Source organism: Asterias amurensis, chromosome 9 (genome assembly GCF_032118995.1).
Source record: "Asterias amurensis chromosome 9, ASM3211899v1".
Lineage (NCBI taxonomy): Eukaryota > Metazoa > Echinodermata > Asteroidea > Forcipulatida > Asteriidae > Asterias > Asterias amurensis.
In genome coordinates, this window is record NC_092656.1 from 10,737,940 (window position 1) to 10,751,454 (window position 13,515).

The 13,515-nt window shown below is 39.1% G+C and overlaps 1 protein-coding gene across 5 annotated transcripts in view; it reads right to left on the reverse strand.

The window, feature by feature from the left end:
- Positions 1–353: 353 nt before the first annotated feature.
- Positions 354–13,515, reverse strand: part of LOC139941350 (uncharacterized) — a 152,159-nt gene continuing 138,997 nt past the window's right edge. For all 5 annotated transcript variants that reach the window (XM_071937803.1, XM_071937800.1, XM_071937802.1 and 2 more), the window contains 4 exons: positions 11,599–11,811; positions 10,188–10,307; positions 8,972–9,112; positions 354–6,488 (listed from right to left, as the gene is read on the reverse strand). In XM_071937803.1, the coding sequence (XP_071793904.1) occupies positions 6,417–6,488; positions 8,972–9,112; positions 10,188–10,307; positions 11,599–11,811 (546 nt within the window). In that variant the 3' untranslated portion in view covers positions 354–6,416. The remainder of the gene's footprint in view (positions 6,489–8,971; positions 9,113–10,187; positions 10,308–11,598; positions 11,812–13,515) is intronic.

Consider the following 13,515-nt stretch of genomic DNA (forward strand, 5'->3'; position numbering starts at 1 on the left):
ACTTTTAACGATAATTGCTTCTCTCCACCCAGGGGTAAATGGGTACCTGTGAGGGCTGAGATGGTTCTTGTGATTGATGTAGCCGAGTAGCGCATATTAATGTTGCACAGGCTGCATACTCCCCACCGGGGAGCTGAGATGGTTTAAGGAGTGATTTATGGCCCAGTGACCAGGGGTAAATGTGAAGTGCTTTGGGACGCCCTCCGAGTGTGAAAAGCGCTATATAAAAACGGGTTATTATTAACTAGTGACCATCAAACGTATACCTATACCCTTACCAAACGTACACCATTCCTTCCCATAAAAAAAATCAAACAAAACAGAAAGAAACCGTCTTGACACTGTAAGCCGAGTACAATCTTTGTTTTATTGATTAGTTGACTGTTTTTAAGCTCTTCATCTGAAGTATTGATTATTTATTACTGTACAGAAAGGGTGGGAATTAAATCAACCACTCACATCAGGACACAAGTTTTAACTAGTGACTATCTATAACAACAACGGACAAAATGCATTCATGGGCCAAGTTTCATAAAGCTGCTTAAGCACAAACAAAAGTAGCTAAGCACGATCAAATTATGCTTACTAGAATAAGGTTACCAGCCAAACTACAATGTCACGTGTACAATTTGTGGCTGGTAGCCTGCTCATTTCTGCTTAGCAGACAATGTTGTTAAGCAGTGTTTTCTGCTTAGGCGACTCTACTTGAAACTGGGCCGAGTACAATAATAAGGAGAGATCCTCGATGTCCCAAGTACCAGGGACACTCAAATTAATTAACAGATCAAGATGGTTACCAATGAAATATCCCACACTTTACACAATTCAGTTTGCTTATAATAAATCAAAATAAAAAGTGATGGAGAATTGGTGACTGTCTTCAAATAGGCTTACGAATGCAATGCGGTACTGCACAAGTTCCAGTAACTCGGGCACTGTACGTGTAGGCTACTATTTTTCTCATTTTTTGTTTTTTTACAAACGACCAAAGACCTTTAAATTTTGAAAAGGGAGTACAGCACCCCAGTAACTTGTTCTAATAGTAGAAATTGAAATTATAGTTCCCACAAAACAGTTCAAAGATGCGCAAAGTTTGCTGCCGTGTTTTGAATAGCAATATACAAGATGCATAAAACATCATTTGAGTAGGACGCCCTCGGTTGAGGTTCAAAAGAAGGTTGATCGGTTGTGCGTAATACTAGCCTTCACTTACTCCAAATGCTTCCTCAAACTATAAGGAAAAAAAGATGCGCGATTCGGATCAACTGACAACAGAAATTAACTGACAACAGAAAGACCTGGGATGTATTAACCAACGATTCCAATTCATGTTAAAAAAAATAAACAGCATTTTGGTTCTTAATGTTTAACTTCTGAATTGTTGCTTGTTAATATCACACTACGACTAGGCGGTAATTATTATTCATAGCTTATCGATCAAATTAGGTGAAATAACAATCAGCATTAATTAATTAATTAATAATGTGCAATGATTTCATTGTTTCTAAAACAAAAATTCCATTATACCTTTTGGCAGAAAGCACATAGTTTTTACCCGGTAGTTGTTGTTATTAATTAAAATTTTACAATGCTTACATAAACTCAAGAGTAAAAGAAGATTTACACAAAGAATATTTTGTCTGTTAAGCCCCAAAATAACGTCTCAGTCTTTCATTGTGTCACAGTTGGGAAAGCTAGGCAATCTGGACACCTACAAACAAATTTGTATAATCAACTTTCAAAACAGATCACCCCTTTTGCCCTTCTCCAACAATGTACAGGGCCCCATTTTCCATAAAGCCAGTAAGCAGTCAACTTGCTAAGCACAGCAAAGTACAGCTTAGCAGAAACAGGTTACCAGCCAAATCACATCAAGTTTGTATTATTGTGGCTGGTACCCCACCCAATTTTCTTTAGCAAAAAAATATTGTAAGCAGTATTTTCTGCTTAATATTTTTTTAATGAAATTGGGCCCAGATTCAAGCGGCCATTTCAAAGCTGTTTGCGTTGCACTTTTCTCAACCAAAACCATGATTGTAACTACACAAGACTGAACAGAAAATCTTATAGTATCTAAAGAATACAAACCAGTCCACAAGTCATGCACAAAATAATAACAACTGTTAGGTTCTATCAAACCTCGCCATCAGACATTGTAGTATTTTATGAATGCGTATACTGACCTATTGAGTTTATTACAAAAGTGACTTGAGAACAACTGCCTTTGCAATGAGAAAGAAATAAGGCCAGGTCCAAAAATCACAAATCATGGGTGGATTTCACAAAGAGTTAAGACTAGTCTTATCTCGAGTTAAGACGAGTTACACGTCATTTAGGATTAGCCTTGATAAATTTGTGACACCTTCTATATACGACTGTAGGACAAGTCTCAATTTTTGTGTGAATTCGCCCCTGCAGAGCTGGATACCAGTAACATCACAAGCAACCGTATGGCAATTTGGCTGGTAAGCTGTTCCTTCTCTCCTTGTTAGCTGACCCCCCCCCCAACTTTGAGCGATTGGTGTGGTTTTTTTGTACAGGAGAATAAACAATAAATTGGAGTACATTATTTTTTAGTTACGTGTCACCAAACATCGCTTCTACTCCTCTCTCTCGGTAAACATATTTACATCATTTTGACTGTTCCCTCATACAACATGGAAGCCTTCCCCCATCACAGAATCACAGAAATTAACATTTACAATTTCAGCATCATTTTAAATAGATAGTTGCCATTAAATAATTAGCGAGTTAGGGAGACTGCATGCTATAAGCGTATTCATTACAGACCCCCCGAGTTTTCATAAAAAAGGTTTTTGAAATTCTCTTTCCGTTAAACACCCAACATTTAAATAGATTACAACTTGGAGCTATTAAAGACTGTTAGATTTTTTTTGTTTTTACTTTACTAATAATTACAACATATTCTCAAAAATGCCTAGATAATACAGATTAACGACAGTCATTTTAATAACAATAATAATAAGAAAAACAATAATAATTATTAATAATAATAGTAACTGGGTCAATTGACCGCTCAAATAATCTAGGAATTGTAAATAATAAGCACCATTTTGTAGGGGGTGTAATACTCATGGTAAGAATATTTATAATGGAATTTATTAATCATTGTAGAATGTTCTAATTTCGCTTCACATTCAGAATCGTTAACAATCTCTTCACTGGTTTGATGTCCATACTGAATTACTGTGAATTACACCTTTATTCATTAAATATTCAGATCTTTTAGTCAAAATTTGTGGTTAGTTTATCAAGTAAAACGGTACTTGCACAAAAATATGAACCTGGGTACAACTTAAGAAAGCGTCGAACAAAGTCGACCTGTCATCAATACGACTGACGGTCACTGATTTAAACCATAAAATTGTCATCCGTTAAACGATGTACTTTTTTAAAACAATGAATACAATGGTTGCTTTGTTTATTGTGACAATCTTATAATGTTACAATGGAATATGATACCAATGTATCAATAAGCAACCTTACCTTACAAAACTTTTCAATAACACAATAATTTCGGGAAAATCTATTCATCGGAACATTTTAATTGGTGTATAAATTATCATACCGTCAACTGAACTATTGATGTCGGTTTTAAAAATCACTATTTTATGCAATCATTTTGTTTTCAAGTTTTGATTTAAGCACTTCGAAGGGGATCTGAGACTTCATTACCAGTGCCTATGCTTCGACAATCCCATGTTCTGATAACCCTTCATGATCTACCGGTATATGCTAGGGTTGGGGTTAGAAGCAGGAAAATACATCAGGGGTGTTGGAACTTAGGGGTATGGGAACTTAGGGGTGTTGGAACTTAGGGGTAGGGGAACTTAGGGGTAGGGGAACTAAGGGGTGTTGGAACTTAGGGGTATGGGAACTTAGGGGTGTTGGAACTTAGGGGTATGGGAACTTAGGGGTGTTGGAACTTAGGGGTATGGGAACTTAGGGGTGTTGGAACTTTGGGGTAGGGGAACTTAGGGGTGTTGGAACTTAGGGGTGTTGGAACTTAGGGGTGTTGGAACTTAGGGGTGTGGGAACTTAGGGGTGTTGGAACTTAGGGGTATGGGAACTTAGGGGTGTTGGAACTTAGGGGTAGGGGAACTTAGGGGTGTTGGAACTTAGGGGTATGGGAACTAATGGGGTGTTGGAACTTAGGGGTATGGGAACTTAGGGGTGTTGGAACTTAGGGGTATGGGAACTTAGGGTTGTTGGAACTTAGGGGTATGGGAACTTAGGGTTGTTGGAACTTAGGGGTGTGGGAACTTAGGGGTGTTGGAACTTAGGGGTATGGGAACTTAGGGGTATGGGAACTTAGGGTTGTTGTAACTTAGGGGTGTGGGAACTTAGGGGTGTTGGAACTTAGGGGTATGGGAACTTAGGGGTGTTGGAACTTAGGGGTATGGGAACTTAGGGTTGTTGGAACTTAGGGGTGTGGGAAAACAGGGGTTACTTCAAGTTAGCAAGTTACTTCATCAGAGAAGAGTTTGTCTGTGGAGACACAAGTTGCTAGTGCTCATTACTTAAACAATAAGAAAAATCATTAAAAGGTTTGTTCCAACTTGGGCCAACTTAGCTTCCTTACGCCCAATTAGTGACGTGGTTATGAGGTATAAAAAACAAGGCCTGAACATCACAACTATAATATAAATTACACAAATTGACATTATGGAATCATGTTCGGTTCACGGCCTCTGATCATACTTAATTTTTTTTTCACCATGACTAGAGGGATGGTTTGATACAGGAATGTCATGCCCGGTTCATACTTCCTGCGAATGAGAATGCAAAGCTAAATTTGACGTCACATGGCTATTTTGGCAGTGATTGTTTCGCAGGAGTTGAACACGGCTCAACTGTTGCAAATTATACTTGTTGCCAATTTGTGACGTCAAAATTTGTATCGCATTTGCAGAAAGTGTGAACTGGGCGTTAGGTCTTCATCAACCCTGTATTTGGTGTGTTACCAACTCTTACATGTATTGAGCCATGTCTGAATCAGTGGCTTCGGCTGTTGCTTCTGATCAAGCCGCTCAAAGACCTATTCCTCAATATTATCGCTACAGCCAATGGCCATACAGCAGTAGCTGCTTGATTTTGGTCACTTTGTAAGAGAAGGCCATATCCAAATTGGCGGCTACAGCTCAGGATAAGACTGTTGCGGTTTCGCTGTGGTCGTCCTTCAAAGCACGACGACACGGAATAGCTGTAGCCTTCAATTCACACACAACCTTGAATGATCGTATATGGCATAGCAATGGTCTGTTTACCGTTATCTGTGAACCTCAAATGCAAGTACATGTTGGCCAACTCACTCTAGAGAGTCGGTGAACCAGACATTCAAATGAAATTTACAAAAGTTTATTTACACTGGCCACGAAAAATTACCCTCGATTCTCTTCCCAGTTTTAAGTTATACACTATTTTGTTTTTAGATTGGTAGTTTTACATGTATACCAGATTTTACTCCTCTTTTTTCTTCTTCGCCTTTTAAAAATTTGATTAATATCCAATCGTACTTGGTACTACATGTAGTGCACGTAAATGCTCAACATTGAATCCCATCTCCTTGATATTGGAGTAGCTGTCGACTGTCTGTAGTCCTCAGATGTTGAGTAGTGTCACACTCGCACACAAATATCACTGGTGTACTCCATTGGGAACTCACTTATAAGACTGGTACCTCGTAGCTATCATATCCGTTCATGTTAAGATGATACTGGGTGCTAGATGGACTAAGCTTAACTAGACTGGTACCCATAACTTCCATATTCGTTCATGTGGAGATGACACTGGTTGCTAGAGGGACTAATGAGACTGGTACCCCGTAGCTTTCATATCCATCTATGTGAAGATGATACTGGCTGCTAGACGAACTAAGCTTAACAAGACTGGTACCTTGTAACTTTTATATTCGTTCATGTGGAGACGACACTGGTTGCTAGACGGAGGACTAAGCTTAACGAGACTGGTACCCCATAACTACCACATCCGTCCATGTGGAGACGGACTAAGCTTAACAAGAGTGGCACCCCGTAGCTTTCGTATCCGTTCATGTGAAGCTGATACAGGATGCTAGACGGACTAAGAGCAACACGACTGATACCCCGTAACTTTCATATCCCTTCATGTAGAGACGGTACTGGTTGCTAGACGAACTAAGCTACGGCTTCCACTTGTATAGGATGCCAAGAAGCTAGTGATATATCTCTAATGAATGGATATCACCGACGTCTACGTCCAACGTCATCATGGAATGTTATCTCGTACAATTATTGGAGTAACAGCACAGCGACAAACCTTTTATAATGTTGTCTCTTGTACTTTTAAACGATTGTTTGTTTGTTTATCTTTCATCTGATATTTACAATTGATTGGTTTGATTGAGTCTTTCTGGCTCAGATATAAACAGGTTGTTCCTGTCCCGTTAGGAGCTTGTACATCGACAATGGCATCGTCTTCATGCGGATCTGTGGACAAGTAAAAACATCAACAGTTAGAATAATAGATTGAAATTTTGCATCTGGGATGAAGAATATTGATTTTGATTTTTACCCATCTACACCGATGTGTGTAAGGCACTGTATACTCAGTACTTTCCCCGAGTCCTATGAAAACAAATCACAGGCATATTACTCGAGTGGTTTTCGAACCCACGACCTTTGCAATTCTAGAGCAGTGTCTTACCAACAAGACCACCGAGATTGCCAGGTAGCTAGAGGCAGTTCCAATCCAATTTTCTAGAAGGAAGTACTAACCAGGCAGAGCCCAAGCCACAGTATAAGCTTTTTAAAGCCATTGGACACTCCTGGTAAACAGTATTGTCCAAAGGCCCACACTTTGTGTATCACAACTTATATATAAAATAACAAACCTGTGAAAATTTAGGCTCAATCATTCATCGGAGTCGGGAGAAAATAACAAAAAACCCACCCTTGTTTCCGCACGTTTCCCCGTGTCATGACATGTGTTTAAAATAAATCCGTAATTCTCGATATCTTAATTGTTTTAATGTTTTCTCAAAAAGTAAAGTATTTCATGGAATACCATTTTAAAAGAAGTCTTTCACCATTACCTTCTGTAAACCCTGAAAGTTATTTGTAAATCTGTGGACTTTATTTTATTTTTTTCTGTTCCGAAAGTGTATAATGGCTTTAAAGCAAGAAGGTATCTGAAAGCACTCATTACTATCCCTGTTTGTTGCGTCTAAAAAGCATTCCTGAATTTATCTCATCTCCTTTGGGGTATGCAGAACCGGCAGCCAAATTTGCCCACAGGTTGCTAAATCATTCGCATCAAAATATCTTCCCTCACCATTAAAAAGTCACTTAAGTTTGTTTTTCTTGAGAAATAAAAGCCATAGCATGTTTTTTTTTTTGGGGGGGGGGATACTTGATGCTTTGGATGTTTACCCAAATAAAATTATTTGTTGAGATTGATGGCAATACGATTTTTTCAAAATCTTTCTCAAAATAATTCTCTTTTCCATGAAATCTACAAAAACAACACTAGATGTTGTAACAAACAAGTAACTGAAAAGCTCAAAACCTTTCAGTTCAACGCAATTTAATACTTCTATAAGCCAGACCAAAATAACATTTTTACACTTTGTATCCCCAAGAAAGAAACCTCTCTAATCCTCTTTAAAAAAATCTCTTCAAAACAAGTTGTTGATAAAATGTTTCAGGAAAAAAATCTAAACCCGTCTCTTGATTTGAGTGTTAGGTGTAAGAAGTCTGGCAGAAGCTGTCTGTTATTTCAGTGACACAGATTCAGACTACGCACCATCTCTCATGGGGTTTGCATACACCAAGTTGGCATTTACATGTAGTTTCAGTCTTAAAGGAACTGGACACCTTTGGTAATTGTCAAAGACGAGTATTTCGTTTTAGGTTTTGTGTCATTTTAATGAGTAGCTTTTTATCTTATTCCTGTGTGATAATATTATGCTTTGCTTGTATGATAGCCTTGCTCAAGGCAGTCGAATTATTCACTCCGAAAAAAAGACCGCCGCTGTATAAAAACCCACCCGTATTCACTGTGCGTAACATCGCACGACACGATGCCCCCGTACACTATCCGCATGCGTTGGCCGTCAGGCCGACAGCCTTGTAGGGTCTGTGTTGAAGCCACTGACCTCATTACTATAATAAGCGAAGAGTTCCCACGGTCAACTCATTACCATAATGCCCGGGAAAGACGAGACATGTTTACATCACACACCACCACCACGGACGCATGATAGGGTCCAAAGGTCGTGATAAGGGAAGTGCGTGATTGGACGTCAAAATGAATAATTCATTTGCCTCACATCCTGTGTTGTCTGATAGGTCTGACGAAAGATATACATATTCATGGGCTACATACTAGGATATCCGAGAGCCCCCCCCCCATTTTTTTCCACAATTTTTCAATACAACACATTAAACCCGGAAGTTACAGACCCGACAAGGCTGTCGGCCTGGCGGCCTCCGCATGCGGTTAGTGGTACGAGTGCGGATGACTTATGTGCACAGTAGTCGTCCGATGTGACAGTGTGTATACGGGTCATGCGGTGTGATCGCACGCACCACGCACAGGGTATATGGGTGGGTTTACAGCGGCGTCTTTTCGGAGCGAATAAAGCGACTGCCTTGAGCAAGGCTACTTGTATGAACACTATTAGTACCTTTAAATTATTATTGAACATTTGCTGTCTTGTAACATTTTCATACTTATATTATTTTGTGTATATCTTCATATTTTTAAAAAGTCTTTGCTATTGTGCAGTGGATTGTTATTCACTGTTTAATATAATAGTTGTTAGTAGATTTTGATTCCAAATTTATTGTAAAGTGCTTCAATCAATTGGAGAGGCGCTATATATAAATGTTGAATAATATCAATAATAATAATAATAATAATAATAATAATAATAATGGGGCTATGATGAGAATCTAAGGTATTTAGTTACCTCTCCGACCGATGTTGATAACATCTCGACAATCTTCTCATGTGCCGTTGCAACCACACTGGTGCCATTAATCTCAATGATTCGATGACCAACGCGTACGCCTCCTCGTTCTGCGATCCCACCTCGCATTAAACTACAGATCTAGGACAGGAAAGAAGAACTCAAATTATCCACATGTACAATTCAGTGGTAAACCTTTTCAGGGCACGATTTCACAGAGCTGCTTAAGCACAGCAAAATCATACTCTACCTTCCAAACTTTTTAGGAAGCAATAATTTAAATTCTCTTCAAAGTACACATACTTTTGTTTGTTGTTAAAGCCTTCCATGACCAGACGCCATTATATATCAAGGATTGCTTTACTTCTCATAACCCATCTGGCCCTAATCTTTGCTCTTCTCGAGACCCATTTTTGCTTACCCATTCCTAGGACCCGTAGCAAATCTGGCGATCGCACATTCACTGTAACAGCATCCACAGAATGGAACAACATCCCTTCTTTCATTATAAAGTCACAAAATCCACATACCAATTTAAAAAACTTCTGAAAACACATCTCTTCTTTGTTTAAGCTTTCTCTTTTTCTCATTCTTTTCTAACATTGTGTACATAAGCAGCTTTTCTGATAAAATTTTGTTGTTTACTCTGCCTAGTTTCAGTTTTTTTTAAAAACGCTGTGATATAGTTTTCTATTGGGAGCGTTCAAAATACTTGTTACTATTATTATCATTATCATTATTATTTTTAAGTCCTTTGCTCAAGGGCACAAGAGTCACAACCTGTACTCAAACCAAATCTCTGCTGACTCTGCTTGGGTCTATTGACATAAACCAGTCAGCGATGTTTTAGCTTTTCAGCATTTAGGAGACACGACCCACCTTGTCGTCTTATTTTTCTTTTTTAATAAACATTTCTGTTCAAGTCAGATTGTAAATATGAAATCATTACTTCCCTTAAAGAGAAAACATTGATCTATTGCATTGATATTAATATTTATTTCACTATGGATACGCAAAATTATTACATACAGGAAGTCACAACAAAGTAAACCTGTTATTGTGAAATTATTACATACAGGAAGTCACAACAAAGTAAACCTGTTATTGTGAAGCAAGGCTCTTCATTGATGAAAGGAGCCCTTGTGCGGTCAAACATACGGTTACCATGAGACCTGTGGTTGAGTTTGTAAACGACCCATTCGATCATAAAACTTACTATGCCATTTTGCACACTGAATCCAAGCTGGTACTTTGTATCTGGTCTCTTGATGAGTACTTGGGTTACCGGTGGACACGAGACAATGTTGAACTTCGCTAAGCTTTGGCTCTTCAAGGACTATAGGGCAGAAAGGGAAAGGAGATATGAGTTAAAGGGAAAGGAGATATGAGTTAAAGGGAAGGTATACATTTGGAAATCCCTTCAAAGTTTCTTGATATCCACAAGAAATTTATGCAAAACATTTTCTCAGGACCAACAGGGCTCATGACAAGATTTATAACATGGTGTCTCTGAAAACCTCAGTTTACCATGCAGAGTTTTAAAAAATGCTAAAAGCTCTATCCGAATTGGCAGCTACAGCTACAGCTAGAACTAGATTTCAACGCACGATGAAGCGGGGGAAAACTAGACTTGATTCAAGTCCCATTCTCGTGTGAGAGGTCCCTAAGCTATTACCTCAACTTACTATATAACAACACCGACGTAGCATACACAGTACAGTGCGCACTCGCCGTCAAAATGTGGTCCCGAGAATGGGACTTGACGAAGTCGTTTCTTACTCTGCACGTTGTTATTGGAAAATCTCCCCAAATGGGGAGATGTACAAAACCAATGGGAGCGTGGAAGCGCTGCCCTGCCGGTAAAATATTCATTATACTCTGTGACATCACAGTAGAAGACGTTGTAAGGCACGCGTCTATACGCGGCACGCACGTGGGGCGGGTAAACTCATTAGCAGGCAAGGGGGGTGTCGGTGTCATAAGTCGTTTTATTGCACTTCCCAAAATTCAAACTTTGCAAACAAAACCGACACCAATGTATGTTACAACGTATTACTTAAATTCAAATGAACATTTAGTGCTTTCTTTTTTATAATTAATTGGTTATTAAAAAATGTATTTCAATCATCAACTAAGTACTTAACCCACAAGTGACAAATGAACTAGTCTTCTTTTTGGGTGCGTTTGATTGGTCAAAATGTAACACGTAACATTGTTACATATTCATAAGTGAATACATTTACATACCAGGCGACTGCGACATCGTCAAGTCCCTGTCCCGCATGCTGAACAGGTTTTTTTCTGGGGATGGCACGGGATTGGGACTTGAGTCAAGTCTAGGGAAAAACCCAAAGCAGTAGCTACATGTATAGCCACCAGTTTGGAAATGAGTCGATCTTCTGAATTTTCTTTTACAATATTCTACTCGTAGGTGATTGCCTGAAGCTGGGGTGGATTTAACAAAGAGTTAAGACTAGTATTATCTCGAGTTAGGAGTCATCCTAACTTAGGTCTAGCCATACGTTTTTCATATCTCCTAGGACTAGTCCTAACTAAGGACTAGTCCTAACTCTTTGTAAAATCGATCCTGGTCATCTAGTATCGGCCTCATTCCACATGGGGCTTACCTTGATCATCTGCTGACACTGTGCTAAAGGAAGACCCACTAGACTGGTGCCGTTGATGGACATGACCTGATCACCAATGTTGAGTTTACCGGACCGAGCCGCCGCCCCAAACTGTGACATATTAGCTATGACTACTGTAGGGATGAGGGAGCCCCACCCTGATTCCACGATGACCACGCCCATGATCTCGCCACGCTCTTTCTCTATTAGGACCTAATGCAAGAATGAAGAAAAGTATAACGTTGTTACAAGAATATTAATTTTGGTTGTTTACCCATACACCGATGTGTGTTATCACTGTATACTCAGTTGTTACAAGAACTATTTACCACAAAAATGGTGAGTAATATCTGTTTAAAATATCAGTAAGTTTTTATGGCCGTTATTTTTGACGTAATTACCAATCTATGTATGACCTTACATGTACCTTTGAAGGGAGGGTAAATAGTTGGCAATAGCTTAACAAAATAACGACCATCGTAACTGACTTGGTAAGAAGAACTGATGCGGCTGTTGATAATGTATGACATTTTTGGAAACAATTCCCTGCAAAGGACAGTGGTTTTAGACAGAAGGATCCAAAAACATTTTAAACCTGAGAAACATTTCTGCATGAGACGTTTCTCAGATTGTGTTATCCAATTACGGATTTTTCTTCTTGCATGTACATAACCACTCCAGATCTTTTGGCAAAAAAAGCTTTTACGGTAAGCTTTATTTTATAATATCTACATTTGTAAAGGATTAAAACAGTTGATGGCTAAAAAAAAAAACTACAGTATATATTTTTCTAGTTGCAAAATGTAAGGAGGTTTATCCAAGGTCAACAATTATCATAAAAACCACTTTTGTCAAAACAGGTACACTTCGCCTTTAAAAAACAGTATAAAAGGTCACAGTCTACCTTTGATACTACACACGATTTTGATCGATTGGAGGCACGAAGGTAATTACATCTTCCCAAACATACTCTGCTCATAGGGTCTGAGGTTGCAAAGCACTAGGATGTATCCAACCAGAGTCAAAAAATCAAAATCAAAGATGGGCCAAATATAAACATCACTGTCAACAAAACATTTAAATGTCACTTTAAGTAAAGTACATGATAACTGGTCACGGTCTACCTTGGATACTACAACGATTTTGATCGATTGGAGGCACGAAGGCAATTACATCTTCCCAAACATACTCCACTCATAGGGTCTAATCCAATTAACCTCAATACTCCCCGTCTAACAATCCACCCACACTTTGGAGAATCAACGATTATCCAGCGACCGCTTTACGTCTTGTACTTTGTTATCAAATCAGACTGATCCGATTAGGGCATAACGTTTGAGTGATTAGCCGCGATACAACCAGAGTGTGTCCTCCAGGCTGTCCCTACAGTCAGCCTCATCACAATCACTGGTCTACCTGATGGATTGGTGAGGACTGAAGGTTGGCATCTACCCCTCAAACCCCCACTGGGAGAAACCTCTCTGACATAAAGGAGGAGCGCTAAGGAAACAAACCTGCCAACATTGAAAACCTCTCAGAAGTAGGAACGCCAGTTTTATGAGTCCACATATTGACCCCTTGCACGCGCGTCACATGGGCGACTGATGCCACACTCACCATGTTGGTGGTCAATAGGCTTACGTGTAAACGCCGCGTCACCTAAAAATGTGCACTTCACTGAATAACACACTTTGACTTTGACCACCAAAATGGCGCATCCAAGATTATTCTGTTGATGACGTCAGGTGAAATGGGTCAATAGCGATGCAAGAAGTAGTTGTCACTCCCCTAGTTGATAGTACTTGACGTGATTTGCAATACTTTGTTCATAATGAAACAACACCTCAGAATGTTGATACGCCAATCCAAGTGACAATCTTTAACTGCCGTAGTTGTGCACTTCATGTTTTTATATAA